The following is a 24,884-nucleotide window of genomic DNA, read 5'->3' as shown; positions in this document are numbered from 1 at the left end:
AGGGACATTTGGCATTACGGCGTTTGTCTTCCCGAGTACCCATTACGTGTGATGGAGCCCTGCTTTCCTGGGGATGGCTGAACACCTGCCGGCTCATGGGAAGTGGGGAATGAATTCTTTGCTTTGCTTTGCTTGTGTAAGCAGCTTTTGCTTTACTTATTAAATTGTTCTTATCTCAACCCTTGAGTTTTACATTCCTTTCTGATTCTCTTTCCCATCCCTCTGGGTGAGGGGGAGTGAGCAAGCAGCTGCATGGTGCTTGGTTGCCGGCCAGGGTTAAACCGACACCCATGGCTTCGTCCCCACCTCACCTGTGGAGATCAGCCTGACAAGCAGTGAGTTTCCGGCAGGGTCCCTCTGCATTTCACAAAGTCTGGATGCTTCCTGGAATTTTCTCTGGCCAGGAGTTGCTGTTATCTCTTTTCGTGGCTTTGTCATGGGGAAAAAAAATCCTCTAACTCATCCCTGGACATATGGTGCTGGAAGGATTTTTGAGCCCAGTCTATTACCCAGTGAAGCTAGTAGGGACTGTGGTGAGAATTGTTAAATATTTCTATTATCTCTGTTTTTTGGGGGCTCTACTTGAACCCTGGCTTTGAACAGTGACAACAGAATCAGCAACTCATTAAGCAACAGTGAAAAGATGATACATAGGCTTGTTTGATCAACTGCTGGACCTCCAGGTCTTCCCATTGGCAGCCATTATGGATCCATTATTCCTGACTCAAGGAGATGATCCATTACAACCCTATATGTTCCTCCTTATTTTCACACCCAGCTCCTGAGTTGCTACTCACTTGCTCCCTCAGCAGTCCTCCGCTATAGCTTGTTTGTGTAACACTTTCTGTCTGCATGCATACCAGATCATAGAATCACATTGGGAGGGACCTTTACAGGCCATCTAGTCCAGCCCCCTGCAGTAAGCAGGGACATCTTCAACTGAATCAGGATGCTCACAGCCCCATGCAGCCTGGCCTTGAATGTCACCAGGGATGGGGCATCTACCGCCTCTCTGGGCAACATGTGCCACCATTACACCACCCTCATCATAAAATATAACTTCCTTATATCTAGGTTGCATCCAATCTCTTTTTGTTTAAAACCATTAGCCCTTGTCCTATGGCTACAGGTCCTATTAGAGAGTCCGTCCCCATCTTTCTGACAAGTCCTCTTTAAGTATTGCTTGGCTGTAACACTGTGTTGATACACAATGTTATTCACCAGCAAGGTGAGATCCTGCACTGTCAGAAGCTCAGCCACTGACAAAAAGAGAAGTTGAGAACTAGAGCATGCAGAAGCTTCTTCTGCTTGCTGCATTATAAATCGATTATCTTTATTTTTATTATATTATCTCCCATTAGAAATGTATTATCTTTAAGATGGAAAGTGATTCCACATAACCAGGAAAAAGATTCCTTGGATGGAAGTAGAGGCAACTTCGTTGCCTTGGGTGAGGTGTTTAAAAGTTAATTGTATAAGTCTGAAGGAGTTGTTATAATCTATTCTGTAAAGAGAAATATGCTTGGGTGCTGCTTTGTTGCACTAAAATGTGCACATTAGATAATGCTGACAAACATACCCTGTGGGATTTTTTCTAACTTTTTTATTAATATTATTTCTATTGAGAAACAAATGTAACATGAGAAGCTCAGCCTTTAGAGGTCTATATTATACATGTGTAAAATTGGATGACAGAAATCTTATCCCGAGAAGTCCAGGAGTTGGTAGGGGTTACTTGGGAGTCTGTGGTATACAAGATTTGACTGAGAGGACGAAGTTTTGCTATCAAGAACTGACTGTAATCCTTGAGCTAATGCTTGGAAATGTGTTGACTCATTCCTGCAAGGCCAAGAATATAATAAATTATTTGTTTTTTAAAAGAAGCTTTCTGTTTTGAGGAAGGGGGTCTCAGTTTCTCTATGGACCTGTTCATTCTCCTGCATTGAAATAAAAGGCTGTGACATGAGATGAAGGCTTTCCTACTCGCCAGCAAGACTATAGAGAGGTATTGTTGTCAGGCAACTACCACGAAGCTTACACAGAAAAGTAAGTTAAATTCAGTTTTAGAATTTTCAGCAAACTTTTAATGTTCATCCCAAACACATGTACTATGGTGACATTTCTGAACAGGCTGAGTTATTCTGAAAAGCTTTTCACTGAGTCTCAAGTATAAATATTTTGATATAAAAAATAAAAATAAAAAAACTCTCTAAACCCAACCCCTTGTGCTCACATTCACTGGTGCGCTGTGGTGCTATGAACAAACACGGCTGCTTCCCCCAACGCCTAGCCAGACTACAGCTGTAGGAGATAGGCAGCGTTTGATGCTTCCAGTCCACATTGCTTTTTTGCCTTGCCAGTGCTGGGAACCCAGGAACAGAAGAAGAGTCTGAAAGGTCTTGAGAGGAACTTAACTGGCTCTGAAGGTGCTTAGAGGTGTGGGATGAGGAAGGAGCTAGTAAGCCTCTGGTCGACGTGGTAATGCAGGCACCACTTCCATGGGCAGCAGCTCCTGCAGCAGTTCCCTGTGGTTTAGGTGCTAGTGATGATTTGTAGCTTTGGCTGAAATTGTGGAGACCGGAGAGATGAGGAGCAGGGGTACGTCTGCTGGGGTTGGTGTTAGCGGCACTGCCTTGCCTTACACAGAGCCACAACTGCTGGCTCCTTGCACATTATCAGGGCTTACCCACAACAGGTCTAGCTCAAGTGCTAGTTCACTGAGATGTTGTGGGACCACTAGCTGGCTAGGAAAGCTGAGCTTTTCTTTCTACATTGTGCAGCAGCTATGGATAAACCCAACTAGCAGCAGCGTCCTATCCTATCTTGTCTGCAGCGCACAGAGCTCATTATTGCATTTCACCTACTTACTGACAAATGCATAATGCTTAAATAATAAGCTGATCAGCGGCTTTGATGTTTTACACTCAGCATCTGAGTTGATTTTAAGTCACTTTGACTTTTAAATTAAATTATCTCATGCATAGAAACAAAAGATGCAGAAGAACACAGCAAGGATTCACAGAACTCATAATCAAGTACTTCTTAACACACATATATATTAAGCTTTAAATCGAGAACAAATCTTTTCAGTTTTTTTTAATATATGCACTCTATACGATGCAACAAACATTAGCGTGATCTAGCTCTCAGCCACACCCAGTGCTCTGCCCACTATACAATGTCTGCTCTACTGTTATACTTCTTCCCTTTTAAACAAATGCAGGTAGACTAGACTCTTTAAAAAAATACAAGCTGGCCATAGCACTGTGGCTGGGCTGCCCTCTGTTACAAATGAAGGAGTTCTAGTTTTGTTACATTAGGAAGCAAGGAAATAATATTGTTTTGGGCTCTTAGATGATCTTGTTCTCCAGGGCTTCGATCCTTTTTGCCACAGCTTCCAGTGAGCAAAAGTTAAGGGGAAAAAATGACAGTGAGCGTTGGTGATTCCTTGCCCAAGTGGTCCCCAGGCTGGCAGAACAGGGAAGGAGTGGAGCTGCCTGGCTGGAAGCAGGGCCAGAGGGATGCTGTCATCACCTGCTCTGGCATTTCCAGAACGGTTCAGGTTGATGAACTTTTACTGAAGGTGGGATACAGTCATGCATGCACACATACTCATGTACACCTATACGTTTCCTATGGAAGGAAGATTAAAAAATGTGAGGATGATTGGAGCATGTTTTGAGTGGTTGGCAGAGAATCCCTGACCTTGTGGAGGATGGGTGGCGTGAGGAGTGGAGCAGAGTGCTTTTCTTGCTTTTCTTGGAGTTCTGTAGTGTGTCACAATTTTTCTGCTCTTTTCACTAATTGCTTTTCATGATGTGCCTGGGAATGGCAACCCGCTGGGTGAGAACTACTGATTTACTCTGACCTTTTGCATAACAGAAGTCGTGGATTTCACTCAACTGAAGTTAAAGAGTAGAAAATATACCCTGCAACTGACATAGCAAAGCACAGAGATGTGTGAATCAATTAGAACATTGCTTTTGAAATTGTATTCTCTCCTTATTCTCAGTAATGAAAAATCTTCCTAGCCCTGTGTGAGCCACCCCAGGGTTTCAGTAATTCCTCTCCCCATGAGAAGTTTTTTTTTTTCCTTGTTTCTCTTTCATCCACTTATTCATGGTCTTTGTGCAATATGGCAAGACCCAGTGTGGCAGAATGCAGCCCCACAAACTCAGTTCAGATGGGACCCAGCTCATCTCACTGGAGATGTTCGCAGTGAGTAGGTACCTGAGGGTTAGTCTCCCAAAAATTAGTTTTAGCCAGCTGGGGTAATTTGGACCTACTCATCTTAATATTGGACATATCCATCTAAATTTATCCAGACCACCAACTATACAATAAGAGGTGGTTAGCTGTAGAAGACCTTCTTTCCTTCCAGTGCTGTGGAGCAACTTAGGCAGCCAGCTTGGATGTTTGCATTGTAGATGTTTACTATCATAAAAAGAATCCCCTCCATGGAGCTTTAATGACTGGGGAGGCTGCATGTGGGCACCAGTGGTTTTGCCTGCTCCCAGCCCAGTGCTAGCCACTGCTGTTCTCAGCCCTCACCTTCGGGCCTCCTCCACAGGACCTGCAGCTTGCAGAGGCAGCATCATCATCCCATGCATGACCCAAGCTTCCACACACATCACATGGGCATCATTTAAGCATCTTTCTAAAAACTGACCTATGTCTTAGTGCCTATAGCTCATAGCTGTCTTGCAATGGTTTGACACATTCTATTTTGGCTCTATTGGTTTTGGTCACTTACTCTGGGTCAGACCAGTAGCTACTCACTCTGGTGCAGGGACTTTTCTTGTTATATCTATTCATAACCCAAGTACCTTGTTTCCCAGCTTCCTGACAGCCTACCCAACCTCCTTCCCTCATAAGCAGACTTTCCACACTGGTTCTTTCCAAAAGCACAACCCAACCCACTGAGTTCTGAACAAAGACAGTTTCTGAAGGATATATTTCCGCTTCAATGAATTTATAAGGTCTTCTACTTTTGTCTGGAACTTCATAATAGATTTACATTCACATGGATCTTCCTCTGTGGATCAGAATATCAAGAAGATGAGTTAAATGGCACAAAAAAAGGATTAAATCAAAATCACTGAGACAGGTGAAATAAAGCAATTCTCATTCTCTTTATCAGAAACAAGAAGGAAATAAAAACATCATTCCTTCTAATTATCTGACTATTCACTTCCGGCTTTAACCCCAGATGACGATAGAATCTCACATTTTCTTTTTATATAGGCCAAACTCTGTTCACGAAAAGTCTTCCCTGGATTTCCAGTTTCCTGAAAGCCCTCTGAAGCTCTACTACTGATGCTTCGGGTTTGCCTCAAAAATCTGAATCTGACCAAATTCAGTGCTCAAACCAGCCTCTGCCTTCCCAATAACATCACCACGGGGCCGTACTCACTTTGTGAAATACAAACTGGAGGCACTGTTCACGATCTGAGAGTCAAGACTTGTTTGAGCTTTGCTTCAGTACTTCATTTCTTCAGCAAGCAGAGAAATGTGCTGGTTTTGCTAATCAATTTGCCAATCTATGTCAATAATTTACATATTCTTCAAGAAAAAATAATTGAAACTGGAATAGGAGCAAAAAAGGATACTGAGATGACTGGGAAAAGAAAGGAAATGTTTCCCAGTCCACACTGAGTCAGCTCAGCTGCCTAACAAATGGAAGGAGTACATAGGCAAAGGCCTTTTTAAGGGAAAGGACATCACTTGCACAAAAACACAATAGGATTAAACCTGTCATGAATAAACTAAAGCTGAATATTAAGAGTTCTAGCCATTTGTTGATAAATACAAGCTGGCACTGTGAATCAAACAAATACAAATATTTCCTTTCCTTACAAAAACAAACAAACAAACAAAAAAACCCACAAAACCTCAAACATTGAGGTATTTACCAAAATTGATGATTTTGCAAACAAATATTTTTTTCCAAAATATATTTTTACTTTTTTTTTTTTGAATGCTGAAGCCTAAATGGATTTCCTTTCTGGAAAGATATTTAAATACAATATATTGGGGGGTTTCATATAGCTTGGATCAACTCCTACTTTTTAAAGGAGCCATGGCAGAGAATCTCTATCTTGCAAGCCTGGCTACCGGGTTCTGCAGACACAGGACCCTGAAGGTTGTTGTCGCTCTCAACCTTCCCCAGCAGGGAGGAAGGTCCCATCTTTATGAATCTGGAGATCAGGACACTTGCCCAGCATGACCCAGGACATCTGTAAGGATGGAAGGAATCAAATCTAGATTTCCTGAGGCAAGGCTCCTGACCACTACTTTTTTTTCTCTCTAATAGACACTCAGGGATAGAAACAGATGAGCCACTTGCTGCTAACCCACTAATATTTACATGGATATCTCTTAGCTTTGGCACAAATAACAATGTTAGAGATTGCAAAGAAAAGGGGAAAAGGAGATTAAAATTTGGCAATGTGCATTATTTCATCCAGTTGATGCTGTAGAGTGTCTCCACATACCATAAGAGGAGTGGAGATACCTGCACTGAGTGGGGCCATGGGCACTCAAAGGCAGGTCTACACACTTATGAGAAGTAGAGCTGAGCTTCTTAGAGCTCTCGGGAACTAAATGAGCCCCATCATAGGTGTGTGCAATGTATCTGCTGGGAACTGGAAGGAAGCATTTGCCTAGCAGGATAAAGGAGCCTGACCAGCTGGTCTTGACAAGAGAGTATTAGGTTCCTGCTGAGCCCAGCAGTGTTACTCTTGGAAGCCCTACAAGGTATTCAGTGTCTATGAATGAAGCCCAAGTGTTTGGGATTCACTATGATCTGCCTGAACAAGCAGAAGCATTGCAAAAGGCCAATACTTCATAGAAGGCATATGATTCCTTCAAAACAAAAATCTAAAATAATTGTGGTAGTTCTTTTTTCAATAGTTTTAAAACCTAGGTTATTTGAAGGTCAATAGTCTTTAAATTTTATGTTATTCTTTACCTACTCTTATCGTGCCTGTCTCCCACTCAGTCCTCTCTCAGTCTTTGCTTCACTAGGCTACCCAAACATGAGCAACTTAGCATTCATCTTGCCCCAATTTAGACACTACAAGCCATGTAGAAGATACTAGATGCTTCTTTTAACTTGAAACATGTCACCCCTGTGGTACCTGTTTGGCTGTAGAACCAGCCAGTGGTTAGCAAGCTTCACTTCAGATATCCAATTTTGTGATGATCTTCAAATTAAGACAAATAAATCAACCATTAGCTTCTCTTTTAAGAGCATCTCTTCTTCCTTTATGTCACTTTTGGCTATTCCCAGGACCTGGAAGAGCCTGAATTCATAGTTTCTGAAGAGGAAGGCAAAGAAAGAGAGAAAGGTGGAGAAAAAGGGAAGGAGAAGGCAGCTTGTGAGAAAGGGAGGTGGCTGAGGTGTCGGGGTGGCTGTGTTTAGGTAACCAAAATGTTGATGTCTCATGATCCTTCCATGATACTGTGCCAACTCGATACGCTGAGAAGAGAGCTTTTTATAACATCCAACTGAAGGAACATTTTTGTCCTTCTGCCTCCAGCCTTCCAATGCTGTGACCAAATCCCGCCCTCTCCCCACTCCCCCACTCTCACCAATGCAGATTTTCATTTGTAGCTTCTTCCCAATCTTGCTGATGGTTCTGAAGTCAGCTGTGTAGAAGTAGTGCTCAGCTACTGGTTCTGAAGCAATTTCCCTCAGCTCATCCTCAACTGCATTGCCAACTCCCACAGCAAACATCCTAAAGCCTGCGAGCAATGGGATCCTGTGAGTCGGACAGCCATGGAGCATCATGCTGCTATGGTTCCAACCCCCTGTCGGCTTGCATGTCCTTGGTCACCTTCTGGGCCCTTAGTTTCCACACAGGTCTGCAGATGTTAACCAGGAAATTAATGCCCTCACCCTTTACTATTACAGACTTCTTTTGATTAGGTCAGCCAGGGTTGCAAAATATTTTTGCAGGCAAAGTCTTACTGGAATTATGCAGACAATGCCCACTATCACCGCAAGAACCATGTTTTGAAGATACAAGTACAGATGATCATAACACCCTGCCAGAATCATGCATCCAAATAATATGGAAGCAATAATGCAGCAAAAGGGAACAGTGGAAGATTTCAATCCTAATTCAAAACCACTAATCAGCCTATGCAGTGGCAAAGTTCCCTGTGCAATGGAGACCTGCGGTTCAGTAAAATTGTAGCTGAACCTCTTTCTAAAATTGCAACTCATACAGTCTGTCAGGAGCAGCCTATACTGTGAGTTAAGAACATGTCCAGGTAGATGCTTATACTGCCAAGAGATTGATCAGCCATGTCTGGCTTAAATCTGTTTCTATTGAACTAAACTGCAGTTTTCCCATTGACTTGAGTGGTGATATTAGTGATTTTGAAACACCTGTTTCAAAATACTTGCCTCTACCTGTCCATGTCTAGACACTGGTTTCCCTTCCTCCCCTTTGCCTTGTCTTTCTACCTCTGGATGTATCCAATATTTGGTTTTTTTTAAAGTTGAACTCGATTAACATGTTTGGAATCTAGATATAAGCATCTTGTTGTTTATCCCACTGAAACAAGTTATGAACACATGTTGGAGATTTCTGTGTAGGGACAAAAGAAGAGGAAGAAACAAGGCATAAATTTTTGTCAACACAGAAAAACAAACTCTACACAGTTTATAAGGACTTTTTGTTTTATGTGCTGAACATCCACATGTCACCTTGCTTTGTAAATATCAACTTCTCATAAGCTCCTACCTGACCTTTATTGTGATGTGCTAGCCCTTAGTCCCATCGAGATAGAAGTTAAAGGCAAGGAAAGGGTTTAGCAATTCATGTGCATATTCTCACCATCTAACACAGAGATGTCAGGAGATTTGGGAACTTGTTTGGCAGGTCAGCAAAGGGGCATATCTCAAGATATTTATACTTCATGGTATTTAGACATACAAAAATACCAATATGTAGCCACTGTGCATTTTTAATATTCCAGTAGAGGGTAAAGAAGCTTTCTTAGTGTGTCTGGGATTTGAACAGGGAGTCCATGGTTACTCCCTTAATCTGTGTTTCTGCTTTATTTATTGTTTTATTTCTTCTTTTTCTTTTACAGATCTTAAGGCTGCTACAGCCAAGCCACACTTGGCCCTGCAACTGCCATTATTCTCAATGGGACTCTGATGGTCACTGCTGCCTCACCGTCAGTGCCACTGATGCTGACGTGACTTTCATTACCAACATCAGACAAATCCTAAGCTTCTCCCTGTGGTTTCCTTCACATTTATGTGAAGCATGTTAGACCAGTGTGCACCCCGTACCAAATGTGTGAAACTCCATCCTGCACAGCAGAGAGACCTCCAGTAGACTTAGATCAAAGATAGAGGGGCTGTGGGAACAAAGGCCAGCTGCTGGCAAACCAAGACTCATCTGAACCCCAGCCAGAGCTGCTCCAAGTTCTTTATGAGTGTGCAAGGGTAGTCAGGCAACACCTCGACAAAGTCACTCTATAGTGACCTATTTCTACCCTAAGTAAGAGATGTATCCAGGGAAAGAATTATACCTAGGATGATACTAGATGCAGTACTTGGTCCAAGGGAGAAAGAAGTCACTGAGAATTCAGGAAACCTACCTAAGTCTTTGGCTTGATTAGCAGCATCAGTGATGTAATCTTGTGACCGTCCATCAGTAAAGACTATGCCCACCTTGGGGACCCCAGGCCTAGCTCCATTGATGATAGAAAAGGAACTGTCAATGAGGTACTTCAGAGCCTGTCCCGTCATTGTTCCTTTCTCCATGTAGGCCATTTTCTTGACTGCTGCTTTGATGTCCTTCTTGTTCTTGAACTGCCCCAGTGGAAACTCCTGTCTGACAGAACTGGAGTACTGAACCAGGCCAACTTGGGCCTGTTTGTCTGACACCTCCAGTGAGTCCACAATTTGGTTGATGAATTTCTTCACCAGCTCAAAGTTCTCAGGCCGCACACTCTTGGAGCCATCAATCAGGAACACAAGATCCAGAGCAGATCCTAACCCACCACTGCAAGCTGAAGCAAAACATGAGAAGAGGGCAAAAGAAGACAGAAACTAAGACCCCCATTAATTATGTAGGGAAATATAACCCTAGTGTCATTTTGTCAGTAATGAAATAGGCTTAATCGATCAAAACTTAACAACAGTTGACATTAATTTGAAAATAATTGGTTAGGAGTGCATGATTTCCTTTTTTGCCCTTTTTGAGCAGAACACATCTCCCCTGTCTCAGTTCTATCCCCACCATACCACTGCAGATCACAGCTCAGCTCAGTGCAAATGAAAATCATTACATACCGCTGCAGGTCTTTCCATCACTGTTCAGTGTGAAACCTTCTTTACAAGCACACTTGTACGCTCCTGGGGTGCTGGTACAAACCTGCTCACAGTCATGGTCTCCAGTGGCACACAGGTCTGACACCACTGTAAGCAAAGGTGCAGATTAAAATCAGAGACCATGCCAAGGCTTCTCAATTCAGACCAAATGCACAAAGCATATTTGTCCCAGACATACACTCATTGATAACTAAATCTGCTCTGCGGAAAGACAAAGCAGCAGAGGTCATCACTCCTTGGCAGTGACTGGGATAGGAGAGATAAGGAGAAGCTGTTGCAAGTCTTGTGACTCTAAGACAGAGCCAGGACTAGAAACAGTCTCCATACAAGGGCAAAACCCTTCTGCCTGTTGAGCATATCACAATCTACTTCCCTCTCCAAAGCTGCTGGATGGGATTTGGTTTCCAACCTACCATCTGGGCTGGCTAATACCCATTTTTCCCAGCCATGTAGTACAATTATGATTAGTGAGTTCAGCCCCATGTGCAGTTGTCTTTCCTGGATGGGATTCATGTGCAAACATAGTTGGAATTCACTTCAGAGCGACCCTCACACGTGCAGCTTTCAGATTCGCTCTCTACAAACATTTCTGCCTGCTGATCTTAACCTGGATCTGACTCCTGAGATGCTGAGCAAACAAAAGCTGAACTGCAGCACTCGGACCCAGCAGGGCTTAGTGACTGACAATACTGTCACAGCTACAGCAATGATGATGCAAAATAAACTCAAAACTAAATAGATCTGGTTGAACCAAATTAGTTTACAAATACCAGGGAAATCTGTGCAGAAAACTGGGCGTTAAGTTTACCAAAACCATGGGAGGCGGTACAAAGTCTTTCAAAGTTAAGAGGCTTCTGTTCATTATTTCAAGTCATTTGTATTCTGCTCTGTGTGTATTTTCTGCTTCTTCTGGCCTTCCCAATTCACACATCTGCATATTGTGCTAACACTGCTAGGTCTTTCCAGCATATATATAGCTCATATCATTAGGAATATTACTAACCATGCAGATGGCTGTAACACGGGGCTCTCAGGTTGAGTCTTCTGAAGCCTACAGACACCACCTTAGTGGCTTATTAGATCTAACTAGTAGCTGGATTGCCAAGGGTCTTCCTTTTTCCCTATGTGTTTGTTGAGCGCTATGGGGCCAGTGCTGCACAGTTCTTCCTGCTGTCAGTACCCACAAACCTTTGTTTGCAAGAGCAGGTGGTGTTTGGGTACATCTCCAAGGACAGTTTTATGCAGCTGCTTGCATAGCACTGTAACAACCCACTCGGCAGTTAATATGGTGCTATCCTCTGTTAGCTACAATAATCCTTAGCACAGTGCTTCCCTTGGATGCATCTCTGAGGGTTTTTACCATGGGGAGAACTTTGTCATCTGCATGTTACACATTTGAAAAGCAAGGCATAGAAAGTATTTTTCCTTTGCTCTTTATCTCTTTGAATTACATCAGTGCCAGAACTTCAAAACACATTGTCTGGCCTTTATGTCTCTGGCTGACTCCTGACTCCAGGGCAGCCAACACAAACTCCCACGGATATTCATGGCCTGGATTACACCTTCTCAAATTTTGTCTCTAACCCTCCCTTTAGTATGAAGTATTTGTTCCCCTCTTTCATGAGCTTCTGGTGCAATGACACCTGATTATAATACATGACCCATTTTATATTCAAAATTTTCCTCCTCCCTACACAGGAAGAAATTTTCCTTGACAAAAAGCTGCTCAGCCCCATCATTTTCAGCCTGAAAGTTGAATCATGAAATTTTACGCATCTTGGAGAAATTGGTCTCTGAGAGTTTTACAGGTCCATATGTGTATATACGTTTGCGATGTCTTGCCATAGGCGCTGCAGTGTATCACATCTTTTAAAAAGTGTCACCACACATTTTGTGCTTTGATAGGATGGGCATGTGAAACCCCTGGGCCTCTCTTGCTGACACATAAAGTGGATATTTATAGACCACCTCCTACAGTCTTGTGGGTACATTTGAAGGTAATAAAGCTTTCTCACTTTCATGTAGGAGTTCATGTTCATGTTCCTCACAGTTCATGTAGGAGTGAATATGTGTTTGTAGGATAGTCGGGCTCTTTTTATATGTTGTAAGAAAGGCATTAGATACTGTACCAGCCAGGAGAATTTCCTGCCTCACAAGGCTTGCAAAAACAACAGCATAGTCGGGCAAAGGCTGTTCAGTCTCTGGCAGGGAAGTGAAACCGTCCCTTACTTGACTGGGAATACAGAAGTCAATACTGGTGGGGGAAATTCCAAGCCAGATTCTCAGAACTTCCCAGACAGATAGGCTTAACAATAAGGACAATGATTTTAGCAATATAAAGTTCCTGTTTTCCAGGTTCGTTCTCAGTGCCTCAAGGACTAAGTGGCTCACATTTACAAACTCTTCTGTGCCAGTGAATTCTGGAGACTTCTTTAACTAAAACCTGAAATTCCCTAAACAAAACCTGAAATTCTTGAAAGGCAACTTCAAAGAGCATCTGTTTTCCATACTGCTTCGGGCTCTGTCAGACTCAAGTCCTTGGAACATGGAAGCAGATGGATGAAGGGTGATCGCACATACAAGTTCTATGTGAAAAGCTTGCTGGTAGCCACTTGCAGCTCTTGGCTAGGAACGTAGGGGTTGTGGCAAGGACTTACCACAGAAAGCTTCTTGAAACTTGTGGGTGAGCTTCTCTATGACACTGTAGCTCTCTACATAGGCCACATGATCATCCAAGGGCTCGCTAGCGATCTGCCGCAGTGTGTGCATGTCCACACGGCCAACCCCAATGGCAAAGACCTCGATGCCAGCTGCTCTGGCCCTTGCTGACACATCCTGCACTCCATCCTGGGGACGTCCATCGGTCACAACGATCGCCACCTACACAGAGGAGGGCAGAGGCAAGGTGGGTGCTTGAAGGGGCGTTAATATCACTATTGCTTGTGGAACAGGCTGGGTTAATAAAGAAGGTTTCACATTTCTAAAATTAAACAAAAAGGAAATGCCACTCCCTTCCTGCCCCCTCTTCTCGTTCTTCCTGAGATCACGCAAACCATTCTTTTATGTGGGATTTATTTCTTTCTGAGCTGGAAAGGTTAAATTGCCAGGGACCTGACTGATTTAATTAAGGGACAACTGGTGCATCTTGCCCCTAAGGAAACCAACGTAAAGGTTATGTTCTTCACACGCAAACTAATGCTCAAGCTGAACTCTAACTATTTTCATGAACCCCCAGCTGACACTAAGCACAACGCTAACTCAGTATGGGACTTTAAAGAAACTCAGGAAGTGTCATGGAAACTTCATGAGATGAAGACTTCCCCATTTTATAGATGGGAAAACTGAAGCAGAGAGAGGGGAAGAGATCTACCTAAGTTCATGCTGTGTGTCAGTGCCTGCCATGATTCCTGATTCCCTGTTCCACAATGAATAGCAGAGATGAAATCCTACCCCTACTAACATCAGCATTAAAATGACAGCGGGTTTAAGTGGGAACTGGATTTCACCTTCTATTAGATGGAGCCCTGAATCAGTGGAGAGCCTCCAAGAGTCCTGCTTCTGTTGCTACCTTGTCCATTTTTCTCTTTATTTTTCTTCTGCTAAGTGACATTGCCAAAAAACCTTGATTTTTGTTCTTTGTCAGTTCCTCTGTTCCTGCCACTTTCCCTTACAACTGTTACTGTGACACCACTGTCAACTCCAAAGCAACTGATTGGGGTGTATCGCAGTGTGGAGAAATATAATCAGCAGGAGCAGGTGAGCTGCTAAGCAGCAAAAAAACCCCACATTGTAGGCAAATACCCTCAGCAATACAGAAAGTGAAGAAACATCAGATGAAAAAGGCAGGGGAAAAAAAATCTATCTGGCAGCAGCAGTGAGTTTAGATGAGCAGTCATCTGGTCATGAAGGCAGTATTTGCTATTCCCCTCTATGTCATATATAATCTCCATCTTTCTGAAGATTAAATCAGACCCACCAGCTGCTCTGTTAGGCTGGTGTGATGGCTGTTTCACATCCTTGGGTGGAAAAAAGTAATCTAGGGTAAGGTCAGGGGTGGAGTTCCCTGCCCCATGTGTCCAAGGGGTGCTGGCCATGCAGAAGAAGTGTCTCCTTGCCCCTCTGCCCACACTTCAGCTGAGGGATGGCTGAATGCTGCAGTCTCCTGCCCCAGAGGAATACTGCAATACTGAAGGACTCTGCTGCCCTGTTCAGAGCTTTCCTTCTATGCAAAATATCAGTGAAGCATGAAAATGTAGAGCTGCTCAATCTGACACAGGTCTGTAGGTTCAGGTGTTTATCTGCACTTCCTAAAGGCTACAAAATTAAAAACTCCTAGTAGCATCACAATTCTGTAACTGGCTGCTTCCAAAGGAAAAAAAAAATAGGAAAATTCAAATATTTCTCTTCTGCCTGTGGCCGAAATAAGGAAAAGCATCACCTGTGGCAGATGTCAGTGTGTGTTGTAAAGGAGGATGACCATGACAGTCAAAGGTCGACCAAAAGGAGCTCTGAGGCTGTTTCTGGAGCAAAAGCCCGGACAAGGAGCAGAGCCAGCCATGCAATCATGCCTTCTGCCAGGAGAGCGAGCCCTCAACTCAGCCACTCGGCTGAACAGCTCTGCTTTCTGAGTACACCCAGAAGCTCTGAGATGGGGGCAGCCAGTTAGAGCTTATCAAAAGCCAGCTTGTCAGGAAACAATATGTATTATCAAGTAGCTTCTGCAAGCAACACCAAAGAGGTTTCTGTAGCCGTGTATCTTTCTCACAGTGTTTGTCACAGGATGGAGGTGATGCATGTCCTCCTGGCACTTCTCTGTCTAAATAAAGTGATTCCCCAAGTTTAATCAGTCCCTTTCATTCTTCACATCAGGGTGGCATCTCCACATGGGCCCGAGCCCCAGAGGTGACCCAGGAGGTGTGTGGTAGCAGCATTCACATCTGCATCCAATGGGAAAGATCTTCGCCATGCATCTTGTGAAAATCTACTATAAAGCACTCAAAATTCATGTTGCTTTCTGATCTGCTGTTGGAGAAAACAAAAATTCTGGGTACAAAGAGTCTGAATCAGGCATCAGGAATTATCCAGTGAGCTCACAGCTAAAACAAATGTACCAGTGAGTCATGGTAAGCACCAACCAGCCGGGGAGCCTGTCACTTGTGCCCAGGACCAGGTGCTTACAGAAAGGCTGGAAGAAATAGAACAAGTATAATGTGATCTTGCTATCATCTGAAGTTATCTTGATAATCAGGAAATCCTGATTTTTTTTTCCTGGGATCCCACCTCTAGATATGTGCCCACCCTGCCAGACTGAGGCAGTGAATTCCAGTGTGAAAAAAAAAAACAATCCTTTTTTTTAAAAAAAAAAAAAAACAACCAAACAAACTACCTCCAAATTATTTGCAGTCACAGGATGTCTGTAATTCTCTGTGTTCTGACCTTGTTTCATTTAAAAAGCTGAGAGTCCAGGTATGTGCCTTGTTTGGTAAAGAGCAAGAGACAGGTTGGAGGAAAGGGGAAAGGAGCAGCCGCTGCATCCTGGAGAGGCTGACGCGGCTCTGCAGCAGAGGCTTGTGCTGGACTCACAGTAGCCATGTGAGAAGAATTAAGAAAGGGTGAACGCTTTTGCTGTCTCAAATAGCTGAACAGGATCTTCAGTTTTGGCCTAAAGAAACTCAGAAACTTTTGCTGTTCAAGGTCAAAACTTCCACCTGTTTTAACAGCTACTTTTCATTGTCCCGTGAATTCCTAACTTTCTGGATCCTTCTTGTGTTACTTCTGTCATATAGAAACCCCCCACGTTCTCATGACACAATTTATTCCTGGTTAACTAAGACACTAGAGTATTCACGGGCATCCCTAGGTATTCCTGTTTCAGGGTTACCATGTGTAGGCAATCCAGCAGCTAATGAGATAGCTATGTCTCATTATGCAGTGTATAACGTCAATGTTGTAGCAGCACTGAAAGGAGAATTGGGTGGAAAGTTGAATAAGCCCTTGATTTTCTCAGCAATTTGACAATCTATTTGTTGTTCTTTCTAAAGAAAGATAAAAGTAATTGGGCACCCCTGCAGTTTTTGATAAAGGTATAAATAGACTTTGCTCTGAGCTTCTAGAGAAACAAATAGTGCTTTTCTCTCTCCTAGGGTGACATTTGCCGCAGAGAGCACAGCAAGACCAAATGATCTTGTGGTGCTTTGATCAGTATCCCACATGGCTGACAATCGTAGCACAGATTTTCACAAGGTCTTGCTGGGTTTCTGCTGTGTGAAGGAGTAAGGACTATGTCCAGTATTTCTGGAAGTTTCACGTCCCTAAATTACTGCATGACCTATTCACCCACCCACCCCACCCACCCCCAGGCAGGTGACGGGGCCACCCTGAGCAGCTTTAGGTTCACAGAAGGGAAGAATTTTCTGGACTTCAGGATATCTTCGAAAAAAGAAAAGAATAACCAGGGAACCAAGGAATGCAAATGGTTGTGGAGTCTTCCACCTTGGAGATATGCAAAAGCCATCTGGACACTGGGAAACCAGCTGTAGGTGGCCCCACTTGAGCAAGGGGTTGGCCAACATGACCTCCAGAGGTCCCTTCCAGCCCCAACCTTTCTGTGATTCTGTCTGTCTGATCAGCTGAAAAGTGGAAGGACAGAGCGAAAAGCATGTAGTGATTTTCTTTTCTTCTTTTTTAATGCCTGAGACAAACCATTAAAAAGACCACTACTATTCTGCTTTTTCAGATGTCCAGGAAATAAGGTTTCAGGGAGACAAAACAACTTCAGAATTCTTTGTACCACTGTCCACACAAACATTGCTGTGTTTGCCATGCTACTGCAGTAAACCACTAAAATAAATCTGATCTTTTTAAAAGTGTTCAAATACTTAAACTAGAGGCTCATTTGATCTATTTGCAGGACATACCAGCTCTTACGCATATTGAGATGTCAGGAAACCACAAGGATTGCAAGAGCATGTTGGATGAGCTGTCTGGCAGCCCAGCTGCAGAGCAGACGAGCAGGAAAATAGTGCACAAGGAAAGGGCTTACTTAAATGGTGTGGAAGAGATTAGTTAGCTAAAGATTGAAGCATTTTCATAGACAGCTCAGTGAAAATATCTCTTCAATCTACAGTAATGGTCAACACTGCATGTAAGGTGTCAGGCTGTATTTACAAAAAAATAGAGACTAATATTGAAAGTATTATAAAAATATTGCATAAATCAGGACTGTGTCCCAGTCCTGACCTAAATGTGGTCACCTTGTCTTAAAATAGACATTGGGAAATTAGGTAAAGACAGGAGAAGATAAATACGGTAAGATTTCTGAGGGACATGAATGGATTGCATAGCAGTCCTAGAGGAAATGGGATCTCTAAAAAGTTCCCATTATTGAAAGTAAACAATAAGAAAACCAGTGAAGCCAATGGGGGCTGTCTTCATGCAACTGGGCTGGAGTTCAGAGTCCTCCTTTAGGATCCTTCATTCATGACCCAGGTACCATTCGAAGTGTGGTGACTGGCCATAGGTTTCCTGTTTCTTGATTTCCCCCATCAGCTGGGTGAGGATCTGCTCAGTTCTGAGGCTGGCAGACCCTGGGGGTGTTGCTGGGGTTGTGTCAGGGTTGTGCTCAGTGAGGAGACCTGCGGTTTCAACTATAGGGTGTTCTGGCTAGGCAAAGATGGCAGGAGGGCTCTGCTGGAGACCTGCTGCCTTCCCACCAGCTCCACTGCAATGGGTTCACTGCAGGAAACATCTCTTTCCCCTGCAGTGCCTCAAACAGCCCTTCAGTGAAGCCCATGGAGAAACCAGGCAGCCTTGAGCTCTCTGAGAAATGAGACCTCAGGGCTTTCATTTCCAAAGCCTGTCTGAGAGCAGTGGGAGCGGGCAGTGTGGACTGCTGCTGACTCTTCGGTAGCCCTGCAGCAGACTCACTGCCACTGGGAAAGCAAGAAAAAGCAAAGCACACCTTGGCAACAACAGGCAGTTGCTCAAACCTCCAGAAAATACCAGATGTAGGCTAAAGGCTGAATCCACACTTAATGGCTTTGAAGCAGTTCAGTCGAATGAGAACAATTATTCTTGCACCTAAATGATTTTAAAGTTCTTTACTAAAAAATGATAACAATATAATATTAATAACACCTTGCAATTTTGCAATGATATCTTTTAAAGAACCTCAAAGAACTTGACAAACGAAACCAATGTTACTCCTTTTGAATAAAAAAACTTTGCAATTAGGTCTCAGAGTTCCCCTGCAAGAGCTGGGTTGTTAGATTTTGCACCAGGTGACTCCTGAGCTTGAGTGATGATGTGCTCATGATGGCTCATCAGGTGAGCTTCTCTTTCTGGAGCTGATTGCCAATGAGACTTAGTGGAAGTTTCTTAGTGTTTATTTTTCTCCTGATATTACTCTTGGTTTTCTTCCATAAAAGACCATGTGAGGATGGATTTCCTCATATTTGCAAGTTACTTATAGTTCAACACGGTGAGGGGGCACACAAGACATTTAATTAGATCATCCTTGTATGAAACAGCCTCATTTTTAGGGGTATCTTGTCAATTCCAGACCAGAAGAACCTTCAGGTTGCTGATTGTTGCAGTTGGCTGATATTACCTAGCATCTGTTTTTCACTTTTCAGTATCATTTCTGACTTGCCATCCCTGGGCACCTTTTCCATGTTCTGCTCAGCCTCCCCTAGAGCGTTACTAGCAGTGAAAGAAATGGATAGTGGCTGATGTTCCAAAAATGCTGTAATCAGGAGAAAAATCCCAGACTTCCTCGCTCCAGCAGTTTGGCTTTTCTCCAGGTGGTGGAAAACTCTGGTTGCTTGCTAACACTTCTGTGTATTTTTCTGGTCCAGCCTCATAGCAGAGAACCCGCAGAGCTGGTGTGGGACATGAGGGCCTAGAAAGTGTGTTCATGGTGTTTAGCTGAAGCACATATTGTCAAGAATAGACATTCTCTGCATGCTCAGAAGAGAGTTTTCCTGATGACAGTCACTGGGCTGAGGTTTGGTTTCATTCATAGTCAAATCCAAAGGAATGAAGGAGGTATCTGGGGAATATCTTTTTAAAGGCTGAGCTTCCTGGGCAGGGAATATGGATCAGGAGCAGCGATGCCCATTGCAGCCACGTATAGAGTTAAGCCAACCTTATGCCACAGGCTTAAATGCTAAGTGCTCAGTACAATCTGTGCACCTAAAGAGAATATCCAGAATGGAAAGCACAGCCATCAGCCAGCCTCTGAAGAACGGGAAGAGCAGTGGAGGACACTGAAACAGCACTTTGCTTTAGATCTGGGAATATAAGATATATAAGTGGATATACATGTAGATCTGGGAATATAAGATATATAAGCGGATATACATGTAAGTGGAAAGGGGCAACTTCAAAAGAAACTTTCAGAGCGTTGCCTCACTTTTTACTATGGTGGATTCTGAAGCATCTTTATTACAATACTTTGGGGAAGGTAAGCATCATTAATCCTTGTATGCTCATGCCTAGCAAACCTGGCTGAGATCATCATTTCATGGTGGTATTTGTGGCAGGCACACTGGAAGCAGGGAATCGTGTCCTGAAGGACAGACACTCCAGGCAGAGAGGAGAGCTAGTAAAGTTGGATTAGATTTACCCTGACAACTTCTGGCCAGCTCTGCCTAAAAGAAAGTTGAGCTTTGTTTTCAAGAAGAGCTGGGAGGTTTCCACCTGCCAAAGGTTTGCCCCCTTTGGCAATTAACCTCTGCTTGTCCCCACACCATCAATGCTAAAGATAAAAACACCTTTCCTCCTTTCTGATTTTTCCAACCACTCCATGATGAGTCACAAGAAAGAAGAAGCTTTCAAGAAACAGATAATTTGCTTACCTTATTAAAATTAGGAGACCTCACCCTGGCCCCTTCTGAGTCACTAAAAGCCTGGCTAATGGCAAACTGGATAGCCAGGCCAGTCATAGTCCCAGTGGAGAGCGGCTCTATCCTTTGGACTGCTTGCAGGAGCCCAGCTTTGGTTTGGTAGGTCTTGAGGGAGAACTCATTCTTGACAGCACTGGCATAATTGATCACACCCACCCGGGTGGAGTTGGGGCCCACATCCAGCCCCTCAATCACCCGGGACATGAAGACTTTGACTTTCTCAAACTCGTGTGGGCGCACACTTCGAGAGCTGTCAATGACGAACACCAGGTCAGTGGGTTTCGTTCTACACAGGGTGCCTGAAAAGGGTAAGGAGGGAGGAGAAAAATGAAAGAAAAAGGTGAAAAAATCGCCCTAAGAGGCAAGTAACTGTCTTGTTAGAGCAGCAGCTGAGGGCAGAGGACCTGCAAGCTTCAATACTTTCTCTACCTGTCTCAGAGAGGCCCAGTGAAATGACTTTTAACAATATTTCTAAATGTTCTTTTTCCTTTCACAGGCAAGCATCTGTAAGAAAAGCACAGTTATCGGTTGACAACATGTACTTCTGAGGGAGCAAGGTGATGAGATGCTGGCGCTGCACTTGTGGGAGCAGGTTACCCACTTGTCACCCGGTGCTACTGCGAATGTCTGTATAAAACTTAACAGCAGCATGGAGGGAGGAATAAAGTTGCGAACTGAAGCCTGGGTATGCACATCTGCATCAAAGTCTCTAAAGGCATCAGCACATTTTGGACAGGGATAAACGATTCACATGGATATTAATTAATCAGATTATGTCTTTGTCATGCATGACCAGAAGCAGGCATGAAACTCAGCAGTTCAGACTGGGCTGTGAATCAAGATGCCCAGATTAACTAGCCAATGTAACATGAACCAGCCTCAAGTTATAGTCTCATAGCTAGTGGCACTAATAATGAAATACTGTAACGCAGCACAGACCAGCGCCACTTTATTTCTGTGAGCTAGTGAGGGAGAATACAATAGGGAGATGTAGAACCATGTAATTGATAGTTAATCTCTACAGCCTCATAGTAAGACATGAATATCTACTGTCAAAAGTAAATGGGATAAACAGCAAGCATTAGCAATGCAAAAAGCTGAGTGATTTTTTTTTCTCATTTTCATGCTGGTTTCCATCTTAATTTTCAACGGTGGCAAAACATAAAAAGGGCTAATACTTTTTTATGATTTTCTAAATGAATTGTCCCATTTCCCCCACCAGATCTATAGCATTCTGTTCTCTATGGTTTTTTTGTCTCGTTTAGCCTATCTCTGTAGGAGCATCAAGTGCTCTGTTAATATTTGATTTCCACAGAGAGGGACTATATAGGTTATATCATAAAGGAGATTTCTGTGGACAGATTTTTAAATGTGAGCTTTTGGGCCAACAAATCTGTTCCAAATTATGACATAAATATTATAGCTAGGTCTCAGTGTGAAATCTAATTGAGCTTTCAGTCCTTCAGAAAGATGAAAATAAATACCCTGTGATATATCCATAAAGAATATAATCAAGTTAGTTTCCTGAGAGACACTAATGCTGAATCTGCCTCTGGTTCCCAGGAAGGTCTCTCTAAAGGATGCTGTGTGTAGAAGGGAAGCAGGCAGTCAGTGGTTGCTTTGTCAGTTGCTCTAGTTCCACTAGAATGCAATATAACCCTTTCCCATGTGGGTGACTTTCACTGTGCCACCAGAATTTGTTGCAGAGGAAGGAAAAACTCAGCTGGCAGTCTGTCTGCAGTACTGCAAATCCCTTTACCAGGGGTTGGTTATGCCCATTTCACAGGTGAGAAATGAAGGTACAGAGAAAGGCTCAAAGTCTTGCAAGCTGTTGCTCAAGAAATAAAGCACAGATTCCCCTTTGCCACTGTAACTAATGAATCGCCTCCATATTTTTTTTAGTGAGAAACCAAGGAATAAAAGTGTTTGTTTTCTTTTTCCCTAGGAATAGTTGGATCCAATGCAAGTTTTGAGGTTTTGGTGGTTTTTTTTTTATGGAAGCTCTGTGATTTTGCCTTAAATAACATTTTAAACCTCTTTTTATGAGAGTGAAGTATGTTTCTGGCAAGTGAAGAGAAAAGAAGAGATATCAGATGGGAGCTTTGGGAATTCAGCCTGTCTGGTCACAGCCATGGTCCAGACACCAGGGTCTGCAGAACAGGCCTTGGTTATTTCCAGGAGGTGAGAGTCAGACGTGCTTGCTCTGAATGACATCTTGACTCAGCACAGTTTATTTTAAGGGCTTAAACCAGAAATAAAATCCTCCTCTATTTTTAAAAATGTTCACACTTGAAGTTATTCAGGAATAGCTGAATTTCACGCACTGATTTAGCAGAAAATATCTCTTAGGGCATCTTTGCTTCCTGTTCATTAAAAGAACAGGAAACCTGCCTAGTAACTCAGAATTAAAAGGTGTTTATTTTAGAAATACCAATTGCTCACAGTAAGGCTGAGTTGAATGACCTGTCTGTTTAGTCTACTGACTTTGGTAGTGCCTAGTGGTTCTGCAGCGAAGATAACTCTCTCTTTCCAAATTACCAAGGAGAAACTGTTCAGTATATCAGAAAACTTCCCCTCATCACCCACTGCTAAGTCGGCAGTCACTGTCACACTTATTTTCCAATTGTCAGCCTGCCCAGGTATATGCATTATGCATCATCGTAAGATTGTTCAAACATTTTTAAAAGCCAGCAGTAACTTTTGCCTTGGCAATCTCTCCCGCGGTGAGCTCCCCTGGCTGGCTGGAACTCCTGGCAGCACGCTGCCCTTGGCAGAGGAGAGATGCTTCCTCGCCACCAGACCCTCCAGCCCTCCCCCTGGTATTCGGTACTTGCTGACACTAATTGCAGACTAGGAGTCACTGACCATGCAACTTAAAGAGCAGGCAGCTCATCTCCCATCTGGCTGCGTGACACCCCACTTGGAAAGAAAAACAGAGCAGGATTTTGCTCAAAAATGAATGAAGCAAAACCCGGGAAAGGCCCATCCTCAGCATCCAGACCCAGACCTTCCTGCTCGGTGAGGTTAACCAGAGCCTGGGGTGTCTGGCCAGCCCCTCCTCCAGCCCCCGGCAAAACCAGCCCTCTGCAGAGCTGTGGGGAGAAGTAGCTCTGGATGGCAGAAGAGAGCCCTTCTCCTGCCAGGGCCTCCTGCAGCTGGAAGCAGCAACCCCGGGGCTGCCTCTGTGCTGGGGGCCAGGCCTGAGCTGATGCCACCACCTTGGCTGTCCTCAGCACAGATCTCCTGCTTTTTCTCTAAAGCAGTCATGGGCAGAAGCAAACACATGTCCAGGTGTTGCTGCCTTGGGAAAACACTTGAGAAAGCTCCTTTGCTTCCCTGACTGATGTTGGGTATTTCTTCTTCCTTCATTTCCTTCCCAGTCCCAAAGCAGGCTGTGCCGAGGAGGTAGAGCATCGACATGCTGCATCCTGCCACTGAGCTCCCCACTTACCTCTCTGCTGTGGAGGTGCCCCGCAAACGCCATAGCTCTGGAGGAGAAGCAGCAAAGAGAGCAAGGCAGAGAAAATCCTGTCCATGGCTGTGGAGGAGCTGGAGGCTGGATGCAGAGTGGCAAGCAAGAGCTTTGGCCCGGAGGTATTAACCTGCCCTTCCTCGGGGAGGCATGGGGCCAGCCCCTGACACGTGTGAAGTACAGAAGCCCCGGGGGGGGGGGGGGGGGGGGAGGCGGGGAGGGGGGGGCAAACGGAGGGAGAGGGACAAGCAAGAAGGACTAGGAGAAAATATTTCATGACAGTGGGGAGGGGGAGGATATCCAGCCCTGCTGGCCCTCAGCCCCTCCACAATGGCTTCATTGCTCAGCAAAGGGGATGGGAAGCTATAAAGAGACCCATAATGGCATGGTATGTGGGCAATCTGGGACCATAACAGTGGGACCAGTGAAACCAGCCCTGGGGAACTGGGGTTAACCTGTCAATCACCAGCTCCTGTCTGAAAATCCTGGGCTTTGCCACAGTAAGCAAATGGTCTGCAGTGTGTCAGGCTTGTGTCCTTCCCTTGGCATAGCCTGGGGAGGCAGCGGCGGTTGGAGGGGGGCACAGGAATAGCGACACACAAATCATCTCTCAGTCCCCATGTTTGCCAAGTGCTGGAAACCAGCCTGTGCAATCAGAGGGTTTTTTTTCCTTGGCTGAATTTGCAGGCGATTGCTTGGTGGCAGGAGGAGGGGAGAGGAAGAGGAGAGTGGGGCTTGGGGAGGCATGCATGGAAACGTAGGATGCAGAACAAATTTCTTCCTGTAGGAAACAGTTACTGCTCTATGAGGCTGTGCCCCCTGTGCAGCAGAGCAGGGAGGGAAAGAAAGAACTCTGTACCCTAAACTAGATAAATAGACAAGAAACTCAGGATAGACAAACAGATTATCATCAGTTTGATTTATTTTTTACAGCATAGCATTCAGGTCTGTACACACGAGGGAGATGCAGCTCCTGCCACAAAAAGCTAATAAACTAAATCAACGAATAAGACTGATGATGCTGCAAGTGGGCAGAAATCCAATGTTTTATTTATGGAAGAGAAGTAAGGAGATTTAGTTCCAGAGTAAGATGAATTTAATGAATTTAATGAATCATGACAAAGCAGTGCATCTATTTTCTTTTTTTTTT

General features: G+C 43.9%; 1 protein-coding gene across 1 annotated transcript in view; it reads right to left on the bottom strand.

Annotated features, from left to right (window-relative positions):
* Positions 1–23,939, bottom strand: part of MATN1 (matrilin 1) — a 32,542-nt gene extending 8,603 nt beyond the window's left edge. The window contains exons 1-7 of the mRNA XM_037380080.1: positions 23,714–23,939; positions 20,215–20,561; positions 13,015–13,237; positions 10,319–10,444; positions 9,622–10,035; positions 7,594–7,746; positions 4,921–5,035 (exon numbers count right to left, since the gene is read on the bottom strand). Coding sequence (XP_037235977.1) covers positions 4,921–5,035; positions 7,594–7,746; positions 9,622–10,035; positions 10,319–10,444; positions 13,015–13,237; positions 20,215–20,561; positions 23,714–23,798 — 1,463 coding nt within the window. The 5' untranslated portion in view covers positions 23,799–23,939. The remainder of the gene's footprint in view (positions 1–4,920; positions 5,036–7,593; positions 7,747–9,621; positions 10,036–10,318; positions 10,445–13,014; positions 13,238–20,214; positions 20,562–23,713) is intronic.
* Positions 23,940–24,884: the final 945 nt, after the last annotated feature.

Source organism: Falco rusticolus, chromosome 3, assembly GCF_015220075.1.
Source record: "Falco rusticolus isolate bFalRus1 chromosome 3, bFalRus1.pri, whole genome shotgun sequence".
Classification (NCBI taxonomy): domain Eukaryota; kingdom Metazoa; phylum Chordata; class Aves; order Falconiformes; family Falconidae; genus Falco; species Falco rusticolus.
The sequence above is the reverse complement of the archived record's forward strand: the minus strand, read 5'-3'. Positions and strand labels throughout refer to the sequence as shown.